At 49.2% G+C, this 27,768-nt stretch overlaps 12 protein-coding genes across 12 annotated transcripts; 5 read left to right on the top strand and 7 right to left on the bottom strand.

Annotated features, from left to right (window-relative positions):
- Window positions 1–242: 242 nt before the first annotated feature.
- On the top strand, window positions 243–1,755 carry N7520_011662 (RTC4 family protein; the record flags this gene model as incomplete). Its single annotated transcript, XM_057145595.1, has 2 exons — window positions 243–1,438; window positions 1,488–1,755. 2 exons carry the CDS (start codon window positions 243–245, stop codon window positions 1,753–1,755), a joined length of 1,464 nt encoding a protein of 487 aa, XP_056991349.1.
- A 400-nt stretch (window positions 1,756–2,155) lies between these two features.
- Window positions 2,156–4,018, top strand: N7520_011661 (MFS transporter; the record flags this gene model as incomplete). The annotated part of the gene is made up of 6 exons (XM_057145594.1): window positions 2,156–2,198; window positions 2,252–2,275; window positions 2,348–2,376; window positions 2,449–2,967; window positions 3,015–3,372; window positions 3,423–4,018. 6 exons carry the CDS (start codon window positions 2,156–2,158, stop codon window positions 4,016–4,018), a joined length of 1,569 nt encoding a protein of 522 aa, XP_056991348.1.
- Window positions 4,019–4,431: 413 nt separating this feature from the next.
- On the top strand, window positions 4,432–4,834 carry N7520_011660 (TMEM14 family protein; the record flags this gene model as incomplete). The annotated part of the gene is made up of 2 exons (XM_057145593.1): window positions 4,432–4,434; window positions 4,508–4,834. The coding sequence occupies 2 exons, from the start codon at window positions 4,432–4,434 to the stop codon at window positions 4,832–4,834; spliced, it is 330 nt and encodes a 109-aa protein (XP_056991347.1).
- Window positions 4,835–5,397: 563 nt separating this feature from the next.
- Window positions 5,398–6,817, bottom strand: N7520_011659 (putative C2H2 finger domain protein; the record flags this gene model as incomplete). The annotated part of the gene is made up of 3 exons (XM_057145592.1): window positions 5,398–6,156; window positions 6,209–6,594; window positions 6,655–6,817. The coding sequence occupies 3 exons, from the start codon at window positions 6,815–6,817 to the stop codon at window positions 5,398–5,400; spliced, it is 1,308 nt and encodes a 435-aa protein (XP_056991346.1).
- A 496-nt stretch (window positions 6,818–7,313) lies between these two features.
- On the bottom strand, window positions 7,314–10,057 carry N7520_011658 (uncharacterized protein; the record flags this gene model as incomplete). Its single annotated transcript, XM_057145591.1, has 2 exons — window positions 7,314–7,360; window positions 7,678–10,057. The coding sequence occupies 2 exons, from the start codon at window positions 10,055–10,057 to the stop codon at window positions 7,314–7,316; spliced, it is 2,427 nt and encodes an 808-aa protein (XP_056991345.1).
- A 2,003-nt stretch (window positions 10,058–12,060) lies between these two features.
- Window positions 12,061–12,621, bottom strand: N7520_011657 (carboxymuconolactone decarboxylase family protein; the record flags this gene model as incomplete). The annotated part of the gene is made up of 1 exon (XM_057145590.1): window positions 12,061–12,621. One exon carries the CDS (start codon window positions 12,619–12,621, stop codon window positions 12,061–12,063), a length of 561 nt encoding a protein of 186 aa, XP_056991344.1.
- Window positions 12,622–13,652: 1,031 nt separating this feature from the next.
- On the bottom strand, window positions 13,653–16,385 carry N7520_011656 (Zn(II)2Cys6 transcription factor; the record flags this gene model as incomplete). Its single annotated transcript, XM_057145589.1, has 4 exons — window positions 13,653–15,012; window positions 15,072–15,799; window positions 15,851–15,962; window positions 16,018–16,385. The coding sequence occupies 4 exons, from the start codon at window positions 16,383–16,385 to the stop codon at window positions 13,653–13,655; spliced, it is 2,568 nt and encodes an 855-aa protein (XP_056991343.1).
- Window positions 16,386–17,694: 1,309 nt separating this feature from the next.
- On the top strand, window positions 17,695–19,226 carry N7520_011655 (DUF5427 domain-containing protein MTC1; the record flags this gene model as incomplete). Its single annotated transcript, XM_057145588.1, has 2 exons — window positions 17,695–18,205; window positions 18,259–19,226. The coding sequence occupies 2 exons, from the start codon at window positions 17,695–17,697 to the stop codon at window positions 19,224–19,226; spliced, it is 1,479 nt and encodes a 492-aa protein (XP_056991342.1).
- A 282-nt stretch (window positions 19,227–19,508) lies between these two features.
- On the bottom strand, window positions 19,509–20,700 carry N7520_011654 (5'/3'-nucleotidase SurE; the record flags this gene model as incomplete). Its single annotated transcript, XM_057145587.1, has 3 exons — window positions 19,509–19,575; window positions 19,625–20,451; window positions 20,689–20,700. 3 exons carry the CDS (start codon window positions 20,698–20,700, stop codon window positions 19,509–19,511), a joined length of 906 nt encoding a protein of 301 aa, XP_056991341.1.
- A 1,052-nt stretch (window positions 20,701–21,752) lies between these two features.
- On the top strand, window positions 21,753–24,249 carry N7520_011653 (uncharacterized protein; the record flags this gene model as incomplete). The annotated part of the gene is made up of 3 exons (XM_057145586.1): window positions 21,753–21,991; window positions 22,051–23,602; window positions 23,653–24,249. 3 exons carry the CDS (start codon window positions 21,753–21,755, stop codon window positions 24,247–24,249), a joined length of 2,388 nt encoding a protein of 795 aa, XP_056991340.1.
- A 447-nt stretch (window positions 24,250–24,696) lies between these two features.
- N7520_011652 (DUF2462 domain-containing protein) lies at window positions 24,697–25,116 on the bottom strand (the record flags this gene model as incomplete). Its single annotated transcript, XM_057145585.1, has 3 exons — window positions 24,697–24,831; window positions 24,888–24,978; window positions 25,064–25,116. 3 exons carry the CDS (start codon window positions 25,114–25,116, stop codon window positions 24,697–24,699), a joined length of 279 nt encoding a protein of 92 aa, XP_056991339.1.
- Window positions 25,117–26,286: 1,170 nt separating this feature from the next.
- Window positions 26,287–27,511, bottom strand: N7520_011651 (uncharacterized protein; the record flags this gene model as incomplete). Its single annotated transcript, XM_057145584.1, has 3 exons — window positions 26,287–26,674; window positions 26,795–27,276; window positions 27,338–27,511. The coding sequence occupies 3 exons, from the start codon at window positions 27,509–27,511 to the stop codon at window positions 26,287–26,289; spliced, it is 1,044 nt and encodes a 347-aa protein (XP_056991338.1).
- Between the last annotated feature and the right edge of the window lie 257 nt (window positions 27,512–27,768).

The raw sequence follows: 27,768 nt of genomic DNA, 5'->3' as shown, positions 1-27,768 counted from the left end.
TAAAGTGGGGCGATCCTCCAGTCGCGTCACGCGTTTATTGTTCTCTACCATTATTAGCCCAAAACCCCTCCAAATCCGATCCTCAATGCTTGTAATTCTCTCCATTCTCAACTATTGTGAGTGACACGGTTGGGTCAATTGTTTCCAAGTTGTGCATTGGTCGGTGCATAAACCACCTCCGCACCTCATTCTTCCTCCGCACCTCCGCACCTCCGCACTTCCACCTTCGAGCCCTCGATATAATGACGCCCCGACGAGATGCGAGCCAGGCATCAATTAGGTTAACACGAAGGGGCGGACCAGATGGACATCTATTGTCGACTTTCAACAAGAAAGATAACGACAAGACCCCCGATCCAATCAAACGCGAACCCGAACCTGTACCTGAACCCGAACGTGAACGTCAACTTTCAACAGATGCAGAGCCTATGAGCACCCCTGATGCAGAATCAAGTGACTCCGATACGCCCCAGCGCCCCAGAAGGGAGGAGACACAAGCCTTGGGAGAAAAACTCGCAGCTGCCACTGGGTATTCCTCACCTGCCTATACCCTGAATACTCGCAGCTCCACGAGCAGAAATACAAGGAACCCTCTGAAGCGGGCCTCGAGTAATTTTATGGATGATGAAGATGACCCATGGTCGCTTACATCGTCGCAGAAGACCCGGAAGCGATCTAACCAGGCCACATTTGCAAAATCAAAGCCACCATCTTTCTCTTCTGGGCCCAACTCAAGCGCGCGTTCCCCCGCAACAGCGAGGTCAAAAACCAGCTCTGCGAAATCAGCCAAGGGCAGTAAAAAGGGAGATTCCTCGTCCGACTCGGTTTCAGAATTCAGAGTGCCCTTGCATATTGATGCGCCCAGCCCGAGAAAGCCAAAGAGGGACCCAACACCGCAGTTCAAAATGCCCCCCGACTTTCAAGCTAGTTCTTTTCCTACATCGTCGATTGACATTCAAGGCCTTTCATCCGATTCCGATCTCACTCCTCTCAGCAGCCCATCCGCATCCATCGCGGAAGAAATGCGCGAGCACGGCTTCGAGTCCAAAGATAAAAGATCACCATCACCACCACGAAAAGCACTATGTCCCATGTGCAAAGACGAAGTGGACCCGGAACTTCTAAAACAGTTCCAGGCCCAGCCAAAGCAGCGCCTTCGAGAACAACAACAATTCTGTACTTCCCATAAACGAGAAGCCGCCACGAAAGAGTGGGAGGTACAGGGCTACCCGGAGATCAATTGGGATATATTTGAGAAGCGTCTGGTTGGATATTACTCCAACCTGGAAAGACTTCTGGATCTGTCAGGGCAATCCTATTATCGCAATATCCTCGATAGTGCTTACAAGGCCGGGAAAAGCCTTCGTCTTACCATTGAGGGTGATGGTATTGAGACAATATCTTGCGGGTACTACGGGACGAAAGGGTCTCAGAAAATGTAAGCATGTACCAGTGTTCTTTCTGATGTGAAATCTCACAATACATAGGTTGTTTGCGGTCATGGAACGCTTCGCTGTCAGACTACGTCGACTAGCTAATGAGGACTCACTAGTTGCAAAAGTGGGGATAGCAGGATATGCACAATCTGTTCTTGTACCTGAACTCGCCACCTTGCTAATCAAGGAAGATATGGGTGTTGATACTAGTGTTGCACGTGAGATTATGAGAGATAGTATTGAAATCGGACTGAGACTTAATCCTCAGGCGGACGATATTGTGCATGTTGATGAGGATCTTGAAGAGGTCTCAGAGTAGTATATGGTTTTGTTTGGAGTTCTTCACCCATTCATTCCAGCGGTTATATGATAGTTCTTGATACCTATTAATATATGATATTTGATTCTCGGGGATGTAGTAAATGCGAACCCCTTACTTAGCCTTGATGTGGGGGACAGACAGACTCGCTCGAGACTGGATTGTTTATAACGAATTAGTACTCCGTAGTAGCAGCATCAAGACCCACTCATATCAGCTGGACAAGTCCGGTAGCGGGGCCCAGTCAGCAGTAGCGGCTCGGACCTACAAGTTGCAGTCCAATGTCTCGCAGTTGCCGATCGGACTCGGCCTGTCGCTTCTCTCCCTTTTTTTTTTTTTTTTCCTTTGTTTTCTCAGGTTTGGGTAGATTTGATCTTTCTTAGATACCGGGGTATAAAAGATGCAGAAAGCCCGTCTGCCAGTGAAGCAGCTTGTCATTTTGGGTATGTTTTTCGCGGATCTCGGCACGAACCTCTGTTATTGACCGTCTTTTTAGCAATATGTCGATTCGCTGAACCCAGTACGTGCATGAAAATACCAGAGAGCATAAGCCAGCCTGTGAGAAATATCCACTAAGATCATTTGTGTACAGTCGTCTTCACATCTATTCTTCCATACCTTGTAAGTCTGTCCAAACGCCGATCAGCCCCCAACATCCATGGACCAAATAATCTGGTTACTAACATCTCCCAGCCGGAACTAATCCAACATGTTGGCGTCCCCAAACCTGAGGTCGCAAAATGGGCCGGTATCGCTTCAGCGGTCGCATCCGTGAGCCAAGCCATCATGGCCGTCCCCTGGGGCGCGCTATCCGATTATATAGGCCGCAAGCCAGTAATCATTAGTGGGCTGTTCTGCACTATGATCCTATCGCTTGTTCTGGGTATGTCCTCGTCCCTCACCATGGTGCTTGTAACCCGCGCCCTGATCGGGCTGATGAACGGGAACGTGGGTATTATCCGGACCATGGTTGCGGAGATTGTACCTGAGCGGGAACTCCAGCCACGGGCGTTTAGTATCATGCCGCTTGTCTGGACCATTGGTAGCATCTTTGGACCTGCGTTTGGGGGTGCATTAGCGCGGCCGGCGGATAAACATCCTGGACTCTTTGGAGGCTCGGAGTTTTTGAAGAAGTACCCGTTTGCGTTGCCGAATATTGCAGCGGCTTGTTTCTTTGTTGTTGGGATTTTGAATGGGATTTTGTTTTTGCGCGTGAGTTTAAGATCTCATGGGGACGGACAAATTGCTGACGGTTTTAGGAAACACATGTTACTAAGAAGGAACGACGTGATTTGGGTCTTGAGCTTGGAAAGGCACTTACTCGGCCTTGTACTTCGCGGAATAAGCGGGGTACAGAGACGAAGAATTCGGATTCGGATGAAGAGCGGGCTACCTTACTTCCTCGCAAGAAGCAAGAAGCGATACCCATTGCTCGGCCCAGCTGGGGCCAGGTCTTTACGCCGCAGTCTTGTCTGATCTTAACCTCCTATACACTGATTTCCGGACTGGGAATGGCCTTTGATGCTGTATTCCCTGTTTTTCTCAATTACCCAGTTCAAGACTTAAACAGTCCAGATGTCCAGCTGCCTTTCAAATTTGCAGGTGGATTCGGCGTTGGTAAGTAGAGCGCTCTGAGCACACGACACAGCAGAAGCTAATTGGTACAGACTCCCAAACCATCGGCATCTACTACACAATTATTGGAATTGTCGGCATGGTCATCCAATTCCTTGCCTTCCCACCAATCGCCAGGCACCTCGGTATCCTACGCTGCTTCAAAATCTCCGCTATCTGCATGCCAATCATCTTCTTCCTAACACCTTTTACAGCTATCGTCCCAGAGCCCTTCAAACTACCAGCCGTTCTCCTAATCATGCTCGCCAAGCTCGGCACAACGGTCTTTGGTGTTCCATGCTGCACGATCCTGCTTACGAACTCTGCTTCAAGTATGACGGTTCTTGGCACGTTGAATGGAGTCGGAACGAGCGTTAGCGCTCTAGGTCGTGCGGCAGGCCCAGCGCTAATCGGGTCTGCGTTTTCCTATGGTGTGAAGAAGGGGTATGTAATTATCCCATGGTGGTTACTGAGCGCATTGGCGCTGTGGAGTGTTGTTCCTGCTTTCTGGATTGTGGAGCAAGATGGCCCTCACCGGGTTGTGGTAGAGGAAGAGGTAGAGGAGGAGCAGGAGCAGGAGGCCTCTGTTGGTGTGTATGGTGCTCTTGTGTCAAGTGAAAATGGTGTGAAGGGTGCAAGGGACGATTGAGCCCGTGTTATGAGCATGCTGAACTGGGCGACAGATTGAGATGCATTTTCATGTTATACGAGCTACGGGTTAAAAGTTTGACCACGAGGGTAGATCAGCAAGTAATACGTCTCAAGCTGAGTCTACCAAGTCATGATAGAATTTAATGTACAGACTCCACAAAAGAATATGAATGCATGATTTTAACAATCCAACCTAATTCCAACCAAATCAATTACATTTGTAATATAATTACTAAAATTTATGGCTTTCACCAGATTCAAATACAACTTTATACTTCACGGCCCATATCCATCTTATCTCACGTCATCTGACTAATATCACCCGAAAGCTAAACATCTACTTCCCCATCACACCATTACCCTCCACCAAGCTTGGAAACCCCATACATAAAAGCAACCTTGATCCTCAAGATGGTAAATTCCAATCAAATCCCCAATCCAAAATACAAAGCCAAAACCAAATCACTAATTTCTAAACCAAAACCAGTCCACCCAACCCCCCACAACCTCCGCTCTAGCCCTCTCCCTCCTAACCTCCCTCGGCGGCGCAATCGGCTACGCCCGCACAGGCTCCATCCCCTCAATCGCAGCCGGTCTCACCGTTGGCGCGATCTACGGGCTCGCCTTCTACCGTCTGCGCGCAGGTGAGACATACGGTGAGGAGCTGGGTTTGTTGGCTTCGACTGTTTTGGGTGGAAGCTCGATTCCGAGGGCGATTAAGACGGGTGGGAAGGCTGTTCCTGTTGGGCTTTCTTTGTTGGCTACGTATGGGGTTTTTGTTTTTGGGGCTGCTGTGAAGGAGAAGAGGGGTTAGCTTGATTAAGTGCTGGACTAGTGTGCTTGGTATGGTATGATTGAGTGAGCTGTTGTTTCTAGCGATGCAACAATGAATTTTAGTTGGTTTATGGAAGTCATTTCGTAGTTTAAATGATAGGTTACGACATTTTGAATTGGTTCACTCCCTACCTGAAACGCTAATTGAAAAACTTACATCTGAATGTAATGACTTCGTCAAGCCTTGACGGCAAAATTATTGAGCACCCGCTCAGCCATTGGGAAACAAGGGGAGGGAGAAACAGTCAGAGCAGGGACGTACTGTCAAATCCTTCATAGCCAACCCGCTAGCACCGATTGATTAGCGGGGCCTATGAAGCGACAGAACTCACGGGCAAGATCGAGCATATCGCGTGAGGGACATCTTGTTCCCCTTTGGCAGTTGGAAGGGTTCGCCAAAACTACTGATGGATCAGGGCAGGTAAAAGAAGAAAGCCAGCCAGATAGAAATGCTCATGTGTCGCTAGAGTATGTGTCGCACTTAGCTGGAGTCCGTTTCCCGTCCTTAAACATCGTCTCATCGCGGGTTTGAAATTGAGACGTTTAATGAGCCGGATCGACCACTGTATCCTGATCGCGGATCGTTCCTGTAACCGTCGCAGCGGGGAGTTCGCCCAGTGCCGTTTCCGCCGGGAACCGATCGCGCGAGAATGCGTAACGAGGGATCTGGGCCATCTTTTCTTCGGGGCTGGTTGTTTGGTCCGAGTATATCATGCGTGTAGGCTTCGACTTGTCCTTCTTACTGGGTTTCTCCGTTCCGTCAGCCGGCTTATCTGTAGGGTCGTTCGCCACACCCGAGGGGGTATTAACGGATGAGATTGGCGGGGTGGTCTGGAAAGCATCGCCATTGGAATAGCCAGGCACTGGCTGGGGTATCGAGTGGCCCATGTGCATTTGTTGCATTTGCTGTGCGTTGACTGGCGGGGCAGCGAATGCTGGGCGTTGTGGGAGACCGGAGGGACCGGAGGGCAGTGGCAAGCTGCCTGGACGAGGAGGGAGTGAATCGGACGGGGTAGGTTGTTGTGAAGGGTAAGCAGGAGGCCCATAGCCAGGCGGGCCCGTGAATGGTTGAGGTGAGTATCCAGGTTGGCTATAACTCATCGGGCCAGGGCCTGGTTGTACGGCTGGGGGGAAGGGTTGAAATCCTGGACTGGCAATCTGGTGATAGGGGGGAGCAAGAGGTGACCCTCCATGAAGCGAGGTGTAGGGTTCCGCATATGAGTACGGCTGTGCGGCGGTTGGTGTAGGCACAGGCGCTGCGACAGGCACAGGCGCAGAGACAGGCGTAATAGGAGAATGTCCCTGGGATCATATTAGTTCTGGCATCAATCTACTTCACGAAAGCGAGACTCACATAGCCACCCGGTGTTGAAGAAGTCGGGGTCTGTCCAGCACCCACCGGGGTAGCTTCGCCACTGCTACCACCAGCGGCTCCTTCTGCGCGCTTCGCCCGATGCTCTGCCAATCGCTTCTTGAGTTCTGACACATCTTCCAACTTAGGCTTTTTGGCTGCCGGGGCGCCCGAATTAGCCCCTGCAGGAGGGTTACCTGTGGCCACTTGTCGCTCAACTTCGGCCTGCTGGAACTGAGTAGCCACACGCTGGTGGTGGGCCTGCAGAACATCCTCCGGGATTCCCTCCATGCCAAAGATTTCGCAATCAAGACCTGCGCGGTTGGGCAGCGCGTTTTCAATCTCGGTGAGTTGTTCCTTGTGAACTTGGCTCATGTGCACCGACAATCCTGGGTCACATATGTCAATGTCGCATTCAACCAGAATCATCTGTAAGGGTGTAAGCTTACCTCCAGCAGTATTCAGTCGACGATTACATCGATCACACTTGAAGTGCTTGGCTTTTTGATGCAACGTCAGAATCTTCAGGTCGTCAAAGTCACGCTCACAGTAGTAACACCATGGTCGAGCCAGGAGCTCTTCCAAGGAGGGACCGCGTCTCTTCTTTCCCATTTTGACAAGTTAACTAGTAAAAATAAATGTTCGCCGGGAGAAAGCTGAAGTACGAAGTGAAGCAGAGACAATGGGAGATGTGGGGGTCTTTTGACGCAGTTGTTTCGATTGAGATGAAGCAAACTGCTCAAAGGCGGTCACTAGGTCTACGCGTTAAGCTTTGTCGCCTCAGGCAGTTAATTTGTCAATGTGCTCGATGCCTTATCATACATAGAAATTTGGTAGAAATACACGCCTTGCTACTACTGAGATAAGACCAGATCTCAGAGGTAGCTTCCCATTAGAATTTACAGGTCCTTTTTTGGCTTAGACTCCCACCGTGAATCCCGTAAACCCTTCCTGAACGCCAACCCGCAAAACTTCAACATAAAACGACCCAAACAAAGGGTGAAAAAAACTAAATGTTCAGAAACATATGATTTGTTTGAGGCACTCGGGACCTCTAGTGAAACATCATTGCTTTTCGCAATATGATGAGGCAGACACGACTGGGCTGCTACCACAACAGATGGTCGGCACAGTCGTACTTGTATTTGTATTTGTCTGTGTTTTTCGCCACGCAGTTGTGTATGGAGACTGAGCTCCTTCAACATTTGATCATACTCCACGGTGATGGTGGTGGTGATCATGTGGGCCAGGGTGAGGGACAGGATGTGCGCCCGAGTGAGGAGGGAGGGAACCAGGATGAGCAGCAGGATGAGCAGCAGGATGAGCAGCAGGATGAGCAGCAGGATGAGCAGCAGGATGAGCAGCAGGATGAGCAGCAGGATGAGCAGTAGGATGAGCAGTAGGATGAGCAGCAGGATGACTGCCCGGATGATTGCCGGGATGGTTGCCCGGATGGTTGCCCGGATGGGTACTAGGATGAGCGACGGGATGAGCGCCAGGAGGAGGACCCTGCATGTGGCTCATAGGATAGGGGACATAGGGAAACGGCGCATATTGCGGGGGCAATTGCTGCCCGATTGGCACATTGGGAGGGGGTTGACCGTATGGATTGGGAGGCGCGTACTGGGGCATTCCAATCGGCGGCAATGTAGGCCCAGGTCCCAAGTGGCTGGTCATAGGGGCTCCAACCGGGGCCTTCGGGGCCAGGTTGCCATTAGGGATGGGCGCCAGAGATGGAGACTTGCGGCGCCGGCCAGGTGGGCGAGGCAGGACTTCGGCCTTGACAGGGTCGTCTTGTCGGTCTGATTCAATCTGCGCCTTTGAGCGCTTAGGGTTGCGAATCCGACCCTCGCGGTTGAAGCGTTCCCAATGATCCAGCATGGCCTTGGTGCGCTTGGGGTTCTTGGAATTGGCGATCTTCAGTCGACGAGCCTCCTCCATTTCCTCGGCTGTGGCATCCCGCTTCACGGCTGGGCTGGCCTTGGGTGGTGGAGTTGCCTCCGGCATGGGAGAGATATCAGGCAGAGATGCAGTCCTTTCCTCAGACATGTGGGCCTGAGGAGTGGAGCTCACTATGCTCGCGCCCCGACGGCCGCGACCACGATAGGAGGTCGGGGTAGGGAAAGTCGCAGATTGGTTGCCTTCGATGGATGTACGGGCCGATGCAGTCCGGCCAGTGCCACGACCACGGCCACGTCCACGAGCACGGGAACCGCCGCGGCCACGAGGAGTTGAAGTTCGGGGCTCGGGGGGTTGGTAGGTATCTATTGTGGCGCGACCACCACGGCCTCGAGTTCGTCGCTTTACTGGGCGCGTCTCCTCTTCACTTTCCTCTGCAACTTCAGACTCATTCTGTGTATCCTCAGCCTCCTCGGTCTTGCTAGGCTCAACTTCCACAGCTTTGCGCTTGCGTGTGAACTTCAATACGGGTTCTCGTCGTGCCTCCCACAGCTTGGGGACGAATTCCACCCCGTAGCGTACAATTGGCGTCCAGCCATCAGGGTTGGTATCTTCAGGGGCCACCTTTGCGGCCATCTTTCGAGCTTGCGCAGGGGTAGGGACGAACCCGCCTTGAACAAATGGGTTCTGGGGGGTCCAGCTGACCGTAGTGCTCAAGTTACTCGCAAAGAAATTGTGTTTGTATCCGTACAACATTGATTCCTTTCTGTCCTCGAAGTCACGTTCATTCTCAGCGACCCGAGCGAGTGGCTGTCCTGATCGCTTCTTGTGGCCTACAATCTGTTCCCGCTTAGCATCGCTGTGGAGTGGGGCCCGGTAGTGGCGGTGTGTGCGATTGTAGAGTTTATCAAGAGCAATGTATTCATCTTGCCATGTCTTCATCGCGATGGCAGCAGCTTCAGTGGCTGCATACAGTTCATCAGGCGTAAGAGACTCTGGCTTTCGGAGTGTTTCCATGAGCTCATTAAAGGAGCTGATTTCGAGGAATTGGCCCTTGGAAACTTGGGACGTTTTGTAGGGGGATGGTCGCACCATTGGCTCCGATACATCCTTCTTCTTAGGCTTGTCGCCGAAGACACCTTGCCAGGTAGCGTCCACTTTAGCAATGTCCTGATCGTAGTTTTCCGAGAAGTTTGAGGCCTTGTGAACGGTCCAAATTTTGGGCAGGCGGTTTTTGATGTCTGACTCTTGCCATGTAGCCAATCTTCGGCGGAATTCCTCGGGAAATGCACCCCGGGGATTTGTGAGCCATTCAAGCGTATCGAGCTTTGCTTGGGTCTCAGGTGCAGCTTTAATGCCGATGCTGGAAGTTTTGGAAGTGCCAACCTCATCACTGTTATCACCGTTGGTCGCAAATGCGACGGAGGTTCCTTGTTCTTGGTCTTGATCGCCAGACCCGGCTTCGTCGGCTTCTACCATTTCAGTCTGATCAGCCATTTCAGCGTCTTCGGCATCTTCAGCTTCGTCAGCCTCTTCGACTTGGTAGGCCTCATCGTTTTCTTCAAACTGAGATGCATCGTTCAAGGCTTCTTCATCGTCAAGTTCAAGCTCATCAGCATCAACTGCATCTTCGACTTCATCGCCCTCTTCAAGCTCTTCGCCATCATCGTATTCAAATGAATGCGAGCTTGGGTGATCTGAAGTAATGTGATCGTTGAGCAAATCTTCCCTAGAGATTGAGCCATCTTGGGGAAGTTCTAGTAGTTTCCCGCACCAGTCACATTTTATTTTCTTGGCCAGTGGCTCAGGAGACTGCGAAATCTGGGTGGAAGTAGATTGGGGACGGAATGGTTCAGAAAACTGGCGGCGCAGCGGGGAATCTTGATCCTGGCTGTCACCCACGTCAGACGACGGGTTATCCATATCAAAATCGGCCCGCGGGATGGGGGCCATTTTGGGCAGCAGAAAGAGAAATCAAATCAAGAGTCAGGATAAAGAAAAGATACAAGTGCCAGGCAAATCAGACACGGGATTTTCCCGTGAAGATCGAAGAATGTATGGCGCAGGTATCTGTATAGATGGGTTAGCCGGTTTCGCTTGTAGTGCCAAGCCTTCCCCATAGTAATGGCAGAAAAGATCAGGGGAGGTATCGCATCAACGAAACAGGGAAATCGCGTCCAAAAAACAGTATAAGATATGCATGAAACGATCAAAAGTAACTTGAGCAGGGTTTTGAACATGCATAAGTCAAAGAAGGAAGGGCAAAGAGTAGATTCAGACACGGTCGCGGCAAATTGTGTGGATCAGGATCTGACCCGGAAGTGTATTGGCCAGATACTGGGAAGAAAAAAAAGGAAACTCGAAGGAAAAGAACGCGCACAAGCAACAACAACGTACCATATGGCAAATAGTTTAATCAAATGAGTCAAAATGACTTCCTTGATCTCGATCAAATTGGAATTGACCGAACGTGAAGTGCCGTGGTAGACGGCGCTTGGTTGGTGAGAGCGGCTGCCAGGGATGTGTACTTGAAAAGGCTGGGCGGATAACGAGGTTGTTCACCTACGCGGCCACAACCCCCGACAGGAAATAGAAAGTAGGACAATGACAAGAACAAAGGGAAAGGTGAACAGGAATCAATATATTGAAAGCAACAAATGTGTTGATGCAGTAGAGATGGTTGCAGGTGCAGGCGGATGTAAAGAAGAAGAAGAAAAAAAAGATTCTCGTGGGGAGAAGAAGGGGGGAAGGGAAAAGAGAAACCCACGAAGTGAAATATAGAAGGAAAGTTACAGAGTTTGAGCCGCAGACTCGAATTAGTTTAAACTCACGGCTTGATGAAACAGAAGTATGGGAATAGGACGCGATGAAGGCGAAGAAAAGAGATTGAGCGTTTGGTTTAGTTTGTAGTGACCATTACAACTTACCGGATCCACCATCTTTGTCTCCTAACCAATCATATTCTAGTTATCTACTAGGCCAACTTCACTGCAAGCCTCAACGTCAGATGAACTGAAATTAATATTTGATCGACTAGAATAGTTCTATCTGCTGACATCTATATATTCATTACATATTAATCACCTACAATCCATGCTATATAGACCTTTTTGCTTTTATTAAAGACAGTTTACGGTTTTACTACCATGGTAGTCCGGTAACCATACACTCCAAGAGGAACTAGTAGAGACTAGTATTTCTATATTATTTAATGACCAATACACTATTAAGTCCTTCAATAATATCAAGAATCGGAAGAATTTTCTGACGGTTCCGTTATAGTGTGACCTTTCCGCTGCAAGGGTTCTAAGCACTATTATAACGAAGCATACAATGGTATTTGATTAAGAATAAAAGAAAGTGCTAGTATACTAAAAAATACAATACCGAGATAAATAAATCAACAATAAACAGAAAATTGCAAAGCTGGTGCTGAGTCAGTTTCATGTCTGTTTCTTTAGATCCCTTTATTAGCCCCTTAACCCGATCATCGCGTGTCTCAACTGAGCACAGACCTCCAATATAGAATGCCCGCATAACGTATCACATTCAACGAATCACTACTGTGAATTTCGATCAACAGTCGACATCCAGGAAGACTAAAATTAATATCGTGAATATCTAATGAATCCCCAAACAGAGGATTTGCTCGCAAGAGAACGATATATATCCCACATTCAATATTCTGAGGTACACCAGAAATGTAGATCCTCGAACACAAGGTATGATTATATACATCTACCTGTACAGTGCAACATACATACATAAAATGGTAAAGAGAACAATCTTATTTGATGTAGATATTTTCCTTATGAACCTTATACATTTTGCATGTGCTAGATTCGTCGAGTATAGATTAATTCCACGGGCGCCCGATTTCAAGGTACACAGAACGATATGCACATGCATGCGTGACTAAATGGCGATCGACATATGTAAAACTATATAGACTCGATTCAATTCTTCTCCCCAACATCCAACGCAACCAAAAACCGACTGACACAATTATAAGCCGCAACAGTCGCGGTAATCTCAACAACCTCCTGATCACTAAAAAACCCCTTCAACTCCCCAAAAACCGCATCCGAAACCCTAACATTCTTCGTCATAGCGTCCGTATACCTCAAGACCGCCCTCTCCTTCACACTCAACACACCCAACCCGAACGAAGGATCACCCAAAAAGTCCACCTGTGTATCCCCAACAAGTTCTAGCGCATCCTCACTCAATCCGCCCTGTCGCAACAACGGCGCATGTTGCTCCCATTCAAACAATGCGCCATTAACAACCGCAACGCGGCAGATGGCTAATTCCCGGATAACGGCTGATAGACTTGTTCGGGTGCGAATGGCGCCGAGAAAAGTATTCCAGCCTTCTGCTACTGGGAAGGAGTGGAGGAGAGCGAGGTCGAGGGGGAGGAGGGGGTTGGGGGCTCGGCGGGCTTGGACGCTCGCTAGGATTCTGGATTCTTCGGGGGTGTTGGTTTGTGGAGGGTCTGTGACGTAGGGAAGGCGCATGATGTATATGTAAACAGTAATTGGGGGTTCTGTGATATCTTCCTGGTTTAGAATCAAGTTCGGTGTGGAATGTGACCTGGTACTAAGAAGTAGATCGGATATGGGAAGTTGGAACTCACGTATACTTTGGCAAGAAGCATAGGTATTAAGGCTCAAAGCAATATATTAGTCAAGATAACATTCGATCGAATCCGAGATTGAATTGTTAGTATAAAGAAATGTAAAAGCATGGCGCCTATTTATGCTCGATGTTATGACCCCGCGTGGTCCCGCTGCGGGATCGGGCCCGATAAGTCGTACTGCCGCGGGAGTCGGATGCATGGCTGCTGTCCGCTCCCGTCCATGGCGGTCCGTTATATCAAGTCAAAGGTAATATTTTAGGAAGGAATTGGATATATTTGAAGTTCGTCTAGCCATGTAGTAGTCAACACTCAATCGTGATCTATGACCAATGTAAATAGAGTAGCCCTGTTAGTCCCGTCGGCATCATTGTGATGGACCGTGTACGTGGTCGCGAATCGGGGTTCAATCAGGGGAATTCTTGCCTTAAGCACGAAAACATGCTTGATGTAATCATAATTCAATTGCCTTTAGGTTGACACATGGGCAATCAGAGAATATCGTCAATATCACATCTTGCCTCGAAAAGGTAGGTAAGTCCCTTCAGGTTGAAGATCGAGGGGCGAGTATATCCATTAGTCATCATACGTTCGGTCCCACTTTAGATCTATAGAGCTACATAGCTCTGGTGATCTGATCACATTGTTTCAACCTTTCTAATATATTTTCATTCTGTGTATTGATTTGAATTCTGACAGTCTAGTCCAGAAAACTCACCAACAGAACAAATTGCTGTATTTTCAATGCTATTCCCCCAGGGAACGAATTTTTTTATTGATGCAAACCCTTTTTATCCTAAAATGCTGATACGCTAAGCGGCGCATCGACTCCGATTTTCATGTTTCGATCGGGCCAGGCCATGTATAAAAAAAACGCCATGAAAGTTAAGTCAACTCGCTCTCACGGTAGTCTCAGTTTTTGGTTTCTTCCTCCGAAGATGGAAAGAAAGATCTGATAAACTCTCCGCTGAGAGGGTCGTATGGAAAGTAGGAATCATCAGTCATATCAGTGTGTCCATGCAATGAGGACATGAGATCTGGTGTTGTGAAGTTGAAAGAGCTCGGGAAGGTATCTCCATCAGGTATGGGGTGAGAACCGAAGAGGTGGAGATCCTCAGTTGGCAGGGTGAAAAAGTCACCGGAAGGAACATTGTGGCTAGATTCGGGCGGGAAGGAAGGTGCGGGTTCGGCTGTAGTGCGCTCTGGGTCTGGATGGCCGGGGAGATCGTCGGTGTTGTACTTCATGCCGCCTGCTAGGTTGCGGAAGCTGGAGTCACAAATCTGCCAGGCGCGTCGGGATCCGATGCTGTGCTCGGACATGGCGTAGAACCAGCGAATGGACTTCTTGGTCAATGAGACGTACTTGTGTTCCTCTTTTGGATTGTGGACGCAGCCGAATGACAGTTCGAGGAGGAAGACTGTGGCGGATTGCATGAGGTATCGAAGTACGCACCACCAGGGGCAGACCTGGTACAGCTGGACAACATCTGGTTTGTCAGGGATCAAGTCTAGCATCCCGTTGGCCGATTCCAAGGCAATCAGTGCCATTGTATGGCTGAACGTTTGCGGTGCGTTGTGTTGCCGTGCATCACGTCGACAAAGACATGGTCGGCCCAGAGTGATCCTGGCGCTGTAGTAATGGAAGGCCAAAAACAATTTACAGCGAAGGTGGTCTGGACTGTCGTCGGCTTCTTCTTGGGTAAAGTCAAGAGAGGCGGGCAGGCTTGATTTCCATAGATCAATACGGAACCTCAGGTCGTCTAGTCGGCTTTCGATTTCCGACCAGGGAAGCAGAACTGCCGTTGTTGTATAAACTTTGTTGAGTATCTCCTGCGTAACGACTGTCAAATCACTGTAGTAGAGGTAACACAGTCCGAAATTGACGGGCAAGTTCTTAAGCCACGTTTGGTCGCGTAGTCGAGTTTTGTGTAAATCGTCTTTGTCGCCGGTCGGTCGTATCCATGAACTCGCCATCACATTGCCGACCAGCGCGTCCCGTAGGGTGGGGTTGTTCAGAACTTCAGCAGCTGCGGGATTTTCCTGTAGCTGTTCTTCTTCGAATGGGAGCGGTAAGGGAGTAGCATATCCTCCGTCGAGACTATAGATGGACCGGCCAGTCATAATGCCCAACATATGCTCGAAACTGTATAAGCACCACCACACCCGGTACCGGGCCTCTTTGGTGATGCTGGGGGTCTTGGGACTGGTGATCTTGAGGTTGATGCCGAGAGTAATTGCCGACCGTACGGCCAAAGCAGAAATTCTCCATGCTCTATATGGATTATATCGATTAATTCGAGTTTACAGTGGGCTGGTATCAAGAACACAAACCTGTTGATCTGGTCGGACGCTAGTAGGTAGAATGCAATCAGTCCTTCGACTTGGACTTGTTGGAGGTCCGGATGACTGAACAGGACTTCGCTGTTCATGCTGAGAAGCCTGGCCCGAGTGAGATAGACTAAGTGATCATTATCGTCACCCCGCCACGCTGCATTGATTAGGTGGGCATGTTTGGCGCCAATCGCAAATATGATGTTGAGAACCGCGAGCCATTTGTCGCCCGGTCGGGAAGCGGAGTCGAGGAAGGCGTGATATTGTCCGCGGAATAGTTGTTTGCTGAGAATGGGGAAGAATGGATGTGTTTTTTGGAAGTAATCGTTCAAAAGTTGATCGGCTAATTGTCGAGAGGGCATGGCGTACAGCTGAACAGGTTCAGGGACAGAAATATCCAGGTCGTCAAGGTGGTAGTTTAGGGCATGAAGAGAAAATGCTTCCTTTTCTTCGTCATCGGCTGTATTCGATTCCAAGGTCCCTGAGTTCCCTTGAGCTCGTTGCTCTGCCTCTCTCTGGACTCGTTGCATCCACGTAATTTCCGAGCTTTTGCCCAGCACCCCAGTTGTTCGAGTGTCTTCGGATCGATTTGGGTCTTCGTCTAGTCGGTCGATGGCCTCCAGTGACCCAATAGATGAAAGCGGAGATGGTTCGTCGGGTTCCATCTCATTTTGAGGGGTAGGCATCAAGAATTTATTATTTTCTCGATTATCTCCCTTTAAGCCATACTGTAACAAATGTTAGAGGGCTTACTGTCGTAGATTGGATCTCTTACGTACTTTGTCCATAAGCTCGGTGACCCATTCAGCCGTTCGAGATTCAGCGCTCGATCGTAATTCTTCCAGAAAATTCTCATACTCCTGCACTTCCGCAGAGAGTCGGTCAAGTTCCCTATCTTCAATTAGTTCATATAGTTCCCAATTGTAATTGATTAGAGGTGGCGAACTGTTTCATTTTGTCTCGCCATCCCACAGGGTATTGGCAAGAGACCCTTAGTTCACGACATTGTCGACATACTGGGGTATCACCACTGCATTTTGTTTTGCGTTGTCTACACGACTCACAAGCCCGGGGGACTCTTCGGTTGTAACGAGGAGTATAGCCTGTACTTTGACGAGGAATTGCAACTTTAGTACTAGAACGCCCATGAATGTTTTTCAATATTGGAGTTGACTTGAAGCCCCTTGTTGATCTGGAGGTTTCCATAATTGTAGGGACTTTGGGGGTTGCAGGGGTACTATGTCGATCTGGCTGAACTGCATCATCTTTAGCATTTACCCCGTCTGGGTTGTGTTTGGGATTTTTCCCGGTCATGACAGAGTAAATAGATTATAGGACTAAATTCGACTATTTGGATGTTGACCTTTAACATATATAGAATTCCCATCCTAGTGTGGCCCTGTCAACCGGGATCAGTTGCCACCAATGACAAGCCGGTATTTTGCGGACTTGCAGGTGGGGACTTTCTGCCTCAAGAACAAGGTTATGATCGGTCGATGGTTCGGTAGATTCTCCAACCTTCAGGAGCGCAACGGAAAGACAGGGATTCTCTAAATATCCAATTGAACTACAAAAGTTCATGATCATGTGGTATGATGTTTTGGCGTGCAGATCTCTGAAGTAAGCATTCGCAAATCATAGGAAATATAGAAAAAAAGAAACACAAAAATACATACCATGTGAGATAGAGTGATGATTGGTGGTTCGTTATTTCTTTTTTTAAAAAAATTCATTTTGCCCTATGGATCTACATAATGTCATAGATTGATAGTTTTAAGCCTCGCCAGCTACGGATAAGTAATCCGCATAAAAGAAGTTGCATATTTGTTCCCCAACTGTCCGGTCGCACCCGCTTGTACCACGGAACGTCGAATGGGATTTTCAACTTTGAAGAATCAACTAGAAGGTTGTATCCGAATTTTTATATTCACTTCCATCGTCGGCCCTTGTACCCAAGCTTGTGATTGGCGGGATCTACAGTCTTTTGCTTGTCTAAACCTGATTGGCGGGTTATACTTTACAACTCCAGAGCTATCGAGCTGAAACGAAGATTTTTTTGGTTCAAATGGAGATATGATCATCATCCAAATACGGGAACCCATACCGTCGGGTCAACATGAGTAATCCTCATAGTCCTTTGGCGGGCTGGGTTGCCGGTCTCCTCCCCTACTAATTGCTATGGGCGCAATTGACACGCGCCACAATCATCATCCACACCGCCGCTATCATTGGCTGGCATATCACCCGATAGGATGATATTTAATTCTCGACTTGTTAAATGTGGCTTCTGATATAACAAGGGTTATCCCGGGTGTTTGGGCGACAATCTACGCTACCTTTGCTTGTACCTACCGTGGTACCAAACCTAGAACTTCTATATACTATTCAAGGCTGCCTGCATAAACAGCCACCACATTTCACAAGGACATACATGTACCAAACATACATCTACATAAAGTACTAGAAGATTCTCAATTGCATCATGTGGTCAATGGTCTCTACCCTCTCAGCCTCCTATGTCAGGCGGAATGTGAGTGGCGGTCTTGGCATTGCTGACTCCACACTCGGGAGCTCCCACCTGTGTCGTCACCTCTCCTGAACCAACACTGCGCAAACAGACAAAATGCCTCCGAAGGCAAAACCCACCAATGATGAGCTTCTGGCTCAGTTCGACCTCGACAACCTCGGTGTTGATCAGCCTCAATCCTCCAAGCCTGCAGCCACCGATAATGCAAAGTCACAGGAAGACGTCCTTGCTGAACTCGCCCTTTCTGTCCAGCGACCGAGCAGTGGTCCAGGCACCCCTCGTCTCTCTACCGATAAGCCCCGTTCATCGACACGGTCGCCTCGCCCCAGTGCGACCATCGAGCGGGAAGAGAGGCCCCGCCAGTCAGAGGATGGTCGTTCGTCCCGCACTGGAATAAAGCAGGAGCCGAAGGAGGAGACCCCTGCTCAACCGCAACATGAGGAACAGCAGCAGGAACAAAGTGGTGGATGGTGGGGAGGAATTTTCGCAACTGCTAGTGCGGCAATGAAGCAGGCTGAAGCTGCCGTGAAGGAAATTCAAAACAACGAGGAGGCACAGCGCTGGGCCCAGCAAGTGAAAGGCAATGTTGGAGCCCTCCGTGATTTCGGTATATCATTCAACGCAACTAGCTTTCCATTCTTGACTAATCTAGTCCTACAGGCGGCGAGATTCGCAACATGGCCATCCCCACCTTCACAAACCTCATCCACACCCTTGCCCCTCCTATCTCATCGCACGAACGTCTTCAGATCCATGTGACTCACGACTTCTCCGGATACCCGGGCGTCGACCCCCTCGTTTACGCCGTGTTTTCACGAGTGATGGCCCAAGTCGAAGGTGGCGACCTCCTTGTCATTCAGCGAGGTCAAGAGTCTGCTCCGAAGCGCAGTCTCGATGTCGGTGGCTATATCTCCAGTGCTGGTTGGAACGACGGGCCCTGGTGGCGTACCGTGACACCTGGCAATCCACGCACCATCAACGCCGTTCCCGGCACTGTCGAGGCGTCCAAGCTGGCACGCGCTAGCGCCGAGGGCTATGCAACGGAGTACTTTTCCACCCGGGGCGGGATTGAGGGAGCTGCTAAACAGGCCAGTGAAATTCTGAGCGAGTCGAACCCTGTCCGCAGTAGTGATATCTTCCTCGCTATTCAGGCTATTCGTCAGACTGTGTCGGCGGATTTGTTCCAGGCTGGTGCTTCGGGTGAGGAGACCGCTTCTGGTGCTGTGGAAGTCCCGGAGGCGGATGAGGAGATCTCTTTCGCGCTATACCTCCATGACCCCGTGCATGGTATTGCATTCCACACCATTTCTCAATCCATGCCTGCTAAGTGGATTGAGTGGCTTGATGCGCCTGCGCCTGACACCCTGGAGGGTGAGGCCGCGCAGGTGGCGCACGCCGAGGTGCCCGAAGCTATTGCGGAAATTATTGAGAGCGGCGGTGTCGACCCTCGTGAGTGGGTCGCGGAGTGGATTGAGGAGACTATTTCGCTGGCGGTGGGGGTCGTCGCACAGCGCTACGTGGCTCGCCGTATGGGCGTTGGTGAGGGTGGTGTTGGAAAGGGCAAGATGCGCGCAGAACAGGCATCTACAGTTGAGAGCGGCGCTGGTGAAGCTGCTCGCGCACTCTAGGACCATCGATTGATCATTTGAGCTGTTTATGATACACCCTTCTACTTATTTTATTCCCAAGTTCTGTCGCATCCCTGCGTTTGCTTAAACTATCTTGATAGTTCAATGTCAATGATGTTCCATATGGTTCATTCTCGTATATAAAAAGACTAGGGGTATTTGGTCCTCGAAATGATCAACTAAGCTCTCATGCAATTGAAAGGCGCCCGAGGAAGACGACACGCTAACAATGAATCATTATGCATTATGCATTACCGGGCCGACCAGAACGATACAAACTTATCAGTTCAGGTTCAAAGGTCCCTCGAGATCGGGGACATGCCAGAAATTGGCTCGCAAAGCCGTCACACTAGGATAGTCAGTGGCTAGTACACCAAATCGGAACGAGGACATCATACCTAGTAGACCCATTTAACACGGTATGCGCATCCGTCCCTTCTTCACTCTCCTGCAATGTCTTCTTCATATCCGACAAATCAGCCGACCACTTGAAATGGCGCTGTCTGGGCATCTCAGCATGTCCATTAACCCCATTGCAATGCCCATTGGTCAAGCCATTCAACTTCTTCTCCCCCTCAGCATACAAACATCCCCGCGACCAATAATACGGCAAAGTCCGCGTGTACAAAACAGGTCGTTCTTCAACATCCTCTCTCATAGGAATATTGATATTATATAACTCCACCCTCTCATCCCAGACACGATAAAGATGGTCAACCAATTTGACCGCCAATCGCGCCGCAGCAGCAATAACCCCATCAGTCTGCGGATCCTTACTACCAAACGAGATCGCAATCCCGCGCTTCCCGCAGAAAACCGCCTCCAACGCCCCGCCCACGGTCCCCGACGACAAATTGTAAATAGTCGAAGCATTCCGACCATGATTTGGGCCGGAGATCACGAGGTCCACGGGCGGACGATCGGTGAACAAATTGTACAATCCTAACTGGGCGCAGCTGGCCGGTGTGCCATTTTGGATTACCACCCAGTCAGAACTTGTGGGGGGAGTGGCTGTTTCATCCCAGGTTCCGTCTTCGCGGAAGGAGTCCGGGTGGACGTAGCTGGCTGTTAGGGATGCTTCGATTATGTGGGCTTTTCCGATCCAGGAGCGGGAGGCTGCTGGGATGGCGACTGAGACTAGGTGGCCGGAGGATTGGAGGGCGTTCACCAGGGGTTTGACGTAGGGTGATAGGCGGGAGTTTGGGGGGCCATCGTCGTTCACTACCTAATTTTGATATGAGTAACCTTGGAACGTATGTAAATTGCTTATGCGCATTGGCGGAAGTGTAGTAAGCTTGGAATTTCCACGGGTGCAAGTGACTCCGGGACTAGCTAGACTTGTCTTTTTTTGCTTTTGTGGGTGTCTTTTTACACTTCGACCTTTCCCAGATTTTCGGAAGTAGGCAAAGAAGAAAACATGAAAAAAAGAATGAAAAAAGAATGTGTTGTCATTCGAACTTACTAGGATATGCATATTTGACCTTTTTTTTTTTTTCTGCCGGTGGAGTACAGGTCTCAGGTCTCAGGTCTCACTTTCAAATTTGGAGTTTTTGGTATAATTTTGATATTCGAAATATTCGAGATATTCAAAATTCTTGAAATGTGAAATGTAAAATGTAAAATGTAAATGTCCGGGGTAAGAACTTATAATAAAGATACTGGGTAAGTGTTGAGCCATGAGCATTTACCGGTGGTCCACCCAGACCGGTCGCGGTGAAGCTGTTCAGGTGGCGGGGTGCAGTTTTGGTAGAACCGGATAGAGTCTGCGGTGAGCCAAATTCAGTCAGAGATTTATATTCCGTATGCTTGGCGATGAATATTGATTTAATGTATGACTATTCATGAGTATGGACTCGGCGGTACATAGTTGGAGTATAGCAAGCTATGAAAGATATGGCATATGTCTACTGTGTACTTCATACGGATACTACATGTAGTCTACACCATTCTCAATGCTACATAGTATACTGTAGTAGTGGGACTGATGTAATCAATCTTTGTACCTGTTTAGTACCTGTTTAGTCCCTGCTTAGTCCCTGTTTAGTCCCACGGGTCCCTCAACAACGTGGATTCGCCTAGTATCAGCCCACACCTCGATCGGCGTTGCATTGGTTTTTTTTTTTTTTAACATAAGATAATAAATCGGTATGAGTTGGATAGATGTAAATATTATTGAATAACTCTCTAAACCAAAAGTACAATATAAAATATAAAGATATAGAATCGTACAAACTACAACGGGCGGTCTGTGCTGACACACGCTAAAGACGATCGCAGCAAGCAAAACTTTCTAGGTGGGGAAACCCCGTCAGCCCTCCTTCTTCTTTCCCCTCGAATACTTCCATCCTCAACGCTCCATCGACTCTTCGCGCGCATATTGGTCTGTTGCTTTTCGCGACCGACCCTCCCCTTTACTCTATCGCCTTCTACACAAACTCAGCAAGAGTCTCAAGAAGCTTCTTTTTGGGACTTTTGCTCTTCAGACTGGTCGGCTCCGACACCCATCATCCTTCCGGTTGATCCTGTATGGACTCTGGAAGCACTGGAACGGCTGCGGGGATCGACCCCAAAATTCTCGATAATTGGCAAACCGACGGGGCTTATTCAGTCGCGTCGTGGGAACATCTGGGTTACGAACAACCTCCCGAGTGGGATACCAGCCAGGATTCCAGCCAGTGCGACGTCACAGACCTGGGCGCTTTTCATGATCCGCTAACAGGTTCGTTGCTGGATCGCTCGGGCGATCGGCCGCGTTTGGACAATAGGTTTGTACTCCTCATTTCATAGCGAAGAGGCTTGTACTGATCGAGGTGGGATTTTCTAGAAAGCGGGATGTGACGGAGAACTTTCCTTACGATGCCGGCGAGGGAACTGGGAGCGGCACTGTCAGTCCTCGGACTCTGCCCTCTTCGACCGACGACAACTTTCACGCCGACGAAACGTGGCCTCATTTCCAGATTTTCAACTCTGTCGCGGCTGGGATGCCGCTCGAGACGCCTATCATGTACCCATACGGAAAAGCCCCGGCTCCGTCGAATGCCGCCGTGATTGTGGAGGATATAGGTGAAATGCCCCAGGGCCCGGGGTTTCCGGAAGCGCCGGCTGAGGCCATGATGTTCCAGCAGATGCCTCAATCGTTCCCAATCATTCCTGATCACTGGGAGATTCCCCACGGGATCTCAATGGAGAACATCCCAGGGCAGGGTATTCCGCTAGCGATTGATACCCGGAACCATGGCAAGGATCAATCGCTGCGCGAATTCCAGCAGCCGTCAATCCGATCGCTCGAGTCACGCTGGCTCAATAACCTAGAGTCGCAGCTGCCGGTCTCTCACATGACTCCCCCGTCCTTGATGTCGTCGCCGAAACGCGGCCAGATCGGACAAGATGGATTCCATTTCAAGTCAGAGAGTTCCTCGGTTTCGGGCGACGTGTCTGGTGTCTATGAATGCTCATACTCTGCAACGAGTGAGGACCCACCCACTTTTGTGGAGCACCAGCTGGATGATTCCCGGTGGAAGATTGCTACACCAGATATGGGTTCGCCCGAGAACTCCCAGTCTGGGTCTAAGAACACGGCTTTCATAGTCAGCGAGTCTCCATCGGAACTCATGGGCGCCATCCCCTCGCGATCGAGGCACTCCTCGGCTGCGGGTCAACGCTCGTCAGGCCGGCCCATGCCTCTTGCCATGCAATCCGTGGCCACTGTTCGGAAGCGCAAGAACCGTAGTGCGCCAGGCTCCATGGATCAGGGCCTTGCCAAGCCTCTTCAGATTGTCCAGGAAGATGGACAAGGCGGCTCTATTGCATCTGCAGACTTTGTCTCCCCTCCACGGGGAGCTCGTCGCAAGGGCCCTCTGAGTATGGTCGGCCGGGCCAATGCTGGTTTGCGCCGCAAGAACAAGGATACCTGTGTCCAATGCCGACTGAACAAGCGCAAGTGCGACGGAAGCGCGCCTTGTGACGCCTGTCGCCCTACGCTACACGAGCAGCCATGTGCGCGTGCGTGCTTCTCCAGTATTGTTGAATTTGGAACCTGCAATTACATCTCGCAGCGAGCTATCAATCATCCGGCCTTAGATGGAAGTGGCCGAGTCCGTATGGAAATTCCATCAGAGTTTGACATGAGCCAGCTCCTGTCATTCCTCGGCGAGCGCCAGGGGCGGTTCAACATCCGCGCCAGTCAGGCCTGGGGCTCTCTGTATGTCCTCGATCTTGGAGAGACATACAAATTTCTCAAAGGTCTGACCGAGTATAACGGCAACTCGAAGTCCACCTTCCTTGAGTTCATTGACCGCCGAATTGTCGAGTCGAAAGACAAATCCAAAAACTGGCTGTCGTGTGTCAAGGACTGCGACCCAATGAACCAAGCCTACGTAAGTTGACATCACCTCAATTTTCTTGACCACTCTAATCTCTCTCACAGAATTTGCTCTCCCAATGGAACAATATGCCCAGTCGTGCAAAATATACTATTGTTCCGCTCGACGGCAACGGGGAGGAACGGGACATGGATATCAACAACCCCTCTGACCGACGAGACATTCTCCTCGCAGCACAGTTGTCCCGCATTGTATGCCGCATGCTCGAAGTCGAAGGCTTCCGCAAATTAGAGCGCGACTTTTACAACATCAAATGGAAGCAGATCTCCCACGAGACCCACATTCGTTTCCTAGGCGAATTAGGCCACATCCTTCTTTCGCTGCGGTGGCGGTGCTCCTGGTGGAAGCGACTGGGTGATGGTGGTCAAAGCCCTGACCCCAGCCAGCAACACTACGTTGATCGGGTTGAGCTTCTTTGCCGCATCCTGTACGTCTACTACACCTGCGTTCAAGCGAAGCTGCCGTCATGGTGTACAGCCGATATCCCTAAAGGCATTTGGTCTTCGTATGCAGACGCGGAGAACGCAGTGTGGGATGACTTCCCCTCCGATGCGACAGACCAGGGCTTCCTGGACTGGATGAATCATGGCCAGGACTTGATTGAGCAATCTGGTGTTCCTAGCAAGGTCTCCAAGCTTTAATTAGAGACCGCCTGGATTCGCAAGGTGTGACGGAGTTGGACATTATAGATACCCTTTCTTCCTTTTCTTTGTTTAATATTTATTTTCTCTTTAGTTTAGTGTCTTTGATTCAAAATTTTGCTTTGCGCCCGGAGGATGATTGCATATTTGCACCCGATCTACCGGTTTACGATTGATGAATGCCGCTCTAACCTCAAAAATATGTTGATTCCAACATCTGCGGCCACTGCTTGAGTTCTGTACATGAAAATTGGGCTTCTTGTTACATATTTTCGTGTCATCTTACCTCGACTTTGAATGTAAGAATTACTTTTCATATGATCTTGTCTGATCTTCCAGGATTATTAAGAAAGCCACGAACGGGGTATCGATTTCATGAATCATCGCTATGGACACGCGATGTAGAATAAAAGAAGAGAGCCAGATAACTTTTCCACCATTCCACCTTTATTTCTTCGCGGCGGCGGTGGCCTTGTTCTTCTTGTCAAGTCTTTCCTTTTTTCCACCAGCCAACAACTCCAAGTGACCCGCCTTCGACGCAAGACTGCGTTCAGTCTTTCCCACGAGGCCGGAGGTGAGTTTCTATACAGTATGAGTTAGGACTATCGCCTGGACCGCACTAAACAAACCCCACATACCTTGTTCAACTTCGCCGCCTTCACCAGCAAAGCCTTCTTGGGGGCGACCTGCCTGGGACCACGCTTGGTGCGAGAAGCGAGGAGTGAAGACCTAAATACCAGCAATTAGCAAAGAGTCACTTGGTTTGGCAAAGATCCAAAAACTTGAACGTGGACCGATGGAACTGGGAACTTACCGCTTCGCTGTCGCAGCGGCGGGCTTGTTTTTCTTCACTGAACCTTGAGCCATGATGGAAATATATGGAGCACTGCCAGCAGTACAGAGTGGAAATGGGTGAAGTTTTGGATTTTGAGGAGAATTGCATTTGCCGTTGCTACGGAAAAATCCTTATCGACTTATCGGGGTCACGTGGGTCTGGCTTTGGAGGGCCAATCAGGGATGGAGACTGTGGAATTTACATCTACAGCCAGGGAGGAAACTTGCTAACAGAGACAATTTATTCGATGTCCAATCGGTCATTTTAGTTTTGATTCCAGCCTGGCTTGGGATGTTTTTTACTTCTGAAATGACGGTCTGTAAGCGCTATATGACAAGTCCCTGCGCGTGATTCTTTCACCAAGCTACCCCTCACTGCGACCTGCCATATCTCCAGTCCATACTCACATTCCATATTTCAGAAGAGCCATCCTCAACATCATGACAGAGAGACCTCCATATGAGGCAACCAGTCTAATCAGCCCTGGAATTGCTCACCGTATCTCACCTACCCCCTACACATCTAACACTCAATCCTCCGAAAGAGTCTACAACCACCACGAGAATTATTTTAGGGACCGCTCACTCCGACCAGGAGGATACATGATTAAATCCGAGGAGAAAAGAAGATTTCCCGCCTAGGCAAAGAAGAATTCCAAAATGAAGCCGCAACACTCCACTACATCCGCAATGCAACCGATATCCCCGTCCCAACGCTATACGGCGCGTTCGAAATAGACAATGTTCATGATAATAATGGAACACCTAAACAGGATACAAATGGCAAAATTATCAGATGATCAAAAGCTCATCGTCACAAAATATTTCGAGCAGCACCTTGCTACACTCCGCAACCTCAAGTCTGAATCCCTAAGGTGAACCATCAGGAATCATCATCCCGCCGTATCGAGCGATGGAATATTCGAAGAATGATATTTGGGTTCGCAAAATTCCACGTGCGGAGGAAGAGTATGTTTTCTATCATGGGGATCTTTCACAGCATAATGTTCTTGTTGATCCGACCACATTGAGAATAACGGGAATACTGGATTGGGAATATGCGGTTTCTTTCCGGAGAGGTTTGATGGGCTTTTCTATAAGCGACCTGGTCCGTCTGTGGCTCTTGGGAATATGATGATTCGGTGGAATTGGTACAGTATATGGAGACCTTTAGATAGAAATTCAAGCCAGTGGCGTTATAAATTACTCTCGGACATCTATATCCACCGTGTCTGTTACTCTGATTTTCTGCTCGGCTCTTCCATCCCAAAGAGCCTCCCGGCTCACACTCCTCGCACAATCGACCTCGACTGTGTTTTCATAGATATCTGCCCGGAACATTCGTGGCTTAAGGGATCGAGGCACTGAGTCAAGTCCAATACTCTCCGAGCCATTAGAATAGCTCTGGTCTCTCGTTGAACGTCGTTCCTTGACAAATCCAAAGATGGCTCGTAGTGCTGGTAGAGAGAGTGCAATAATGCCTGCGCTGACCTCGGCGCAGGTCCAAGCAATGACAGGTGAGAAATACCATGTTGCATCGTCCTCGTGTTCAACTGACACAATCATGGAGACCATTCGAAGTACCGATGTTCTGTATTCGACATTAGCTGGGATTTTCAAGGTATCTAAATAATCACTTACACGACGGCACTGGAGAAGATGTCAGCAATGATGGACAAATATCGAATGTGGAAAGGAACGAAACACTCACAATATGCCAAAACAAAGGATACCCAATAGAGCAAGCTTTCTTGTCATTGATGCTTGTAACGATAGAACAATATTGATAGGGAGAAGAAGAATCAATGAATCACAGGCGATTGTAAGCGCGCCCGTTGAAATAAAGGTAATCTTTGAGCCCATGCATTTCCCTTCCACAGCTCCCCATAGGGCTGCAAGGGGAACACACTGAAGGGCAATGATGAGCGTCTGTGCAACATAGACAGCAGTCACAAAGGCAAAGGAAAGTCGGAGGTAAAGAATGAATCGTGGCATTTGGTTTAGACGGGCATAAAAAGCCAACCCAGATACACGACAAAGCCACAAATTGAACATGTACACCATCTGTGTTGTGACAAGCCACTTATACATCAAGACCAGCTCCTCGGGGTGGCTGACTAGCGCTGCCAAGTGTCGACCAGATCCATAGCGGAGAATCATCATACATAGACACATTGTGGCCCAACTGACTAACTTGAATGCATTTCAAGGTCAGCTTAAGTGCTGGATGCGAATCAATGAAAAGTAGGCATACCTGAGCAAGCAGAATGAAAAGATCATCCCAACCTAATTCGTGGATCAAGAACCTTCGAGCGTAAAGTCTAACCATAACCACAGTAAAGGAGAGTGCTGTAACAAATGTAATTCCAATCATCGCCGGTTTTCGACGATCCTCTGCCAAATAGGCAGCGGAGTATGTAGAAGCCATGATGATATTTCATCCATTCGACTCGAATTCGATGGGATTTTATAATAAATGGGAGGTGAAGAGAGAATGATCCTCACTAAAGTTATCACTTGTCAATCAACCCCATTCAGGTAAGGTGGGCAGACTAGCTCAAACGTCAAATTTGCTTGGCCAGTAATCCCTCGTGCGGAACTCTTCCCGTTTGGCCCGGACAAGGATTAGGTGCATCCCTGTTCGCTCCACCGTCAAAGATTTTTCAACCAAGATCTAGACGGGCT

This window comes from Penicillium odoratum (genome assembly GCF_028828045.1).
Source record: "Penicillium odoratum strain IBT 22623 chromosome Unknown utg000008l_segment0_segment0, whole genome shotgun sequence".
In the NCBI taxonomy this organism is placed as follows: domain Eukaryota; kingdom Fungi; phylum Ascomycota; class Eurotiomycetes; order Eurotiales; family Aspergillaceae; genus Penicillium; species Penicillium odoratum.
This window is presented reverse-complemented; position numbering and strand designations above follow the sequence as displayed.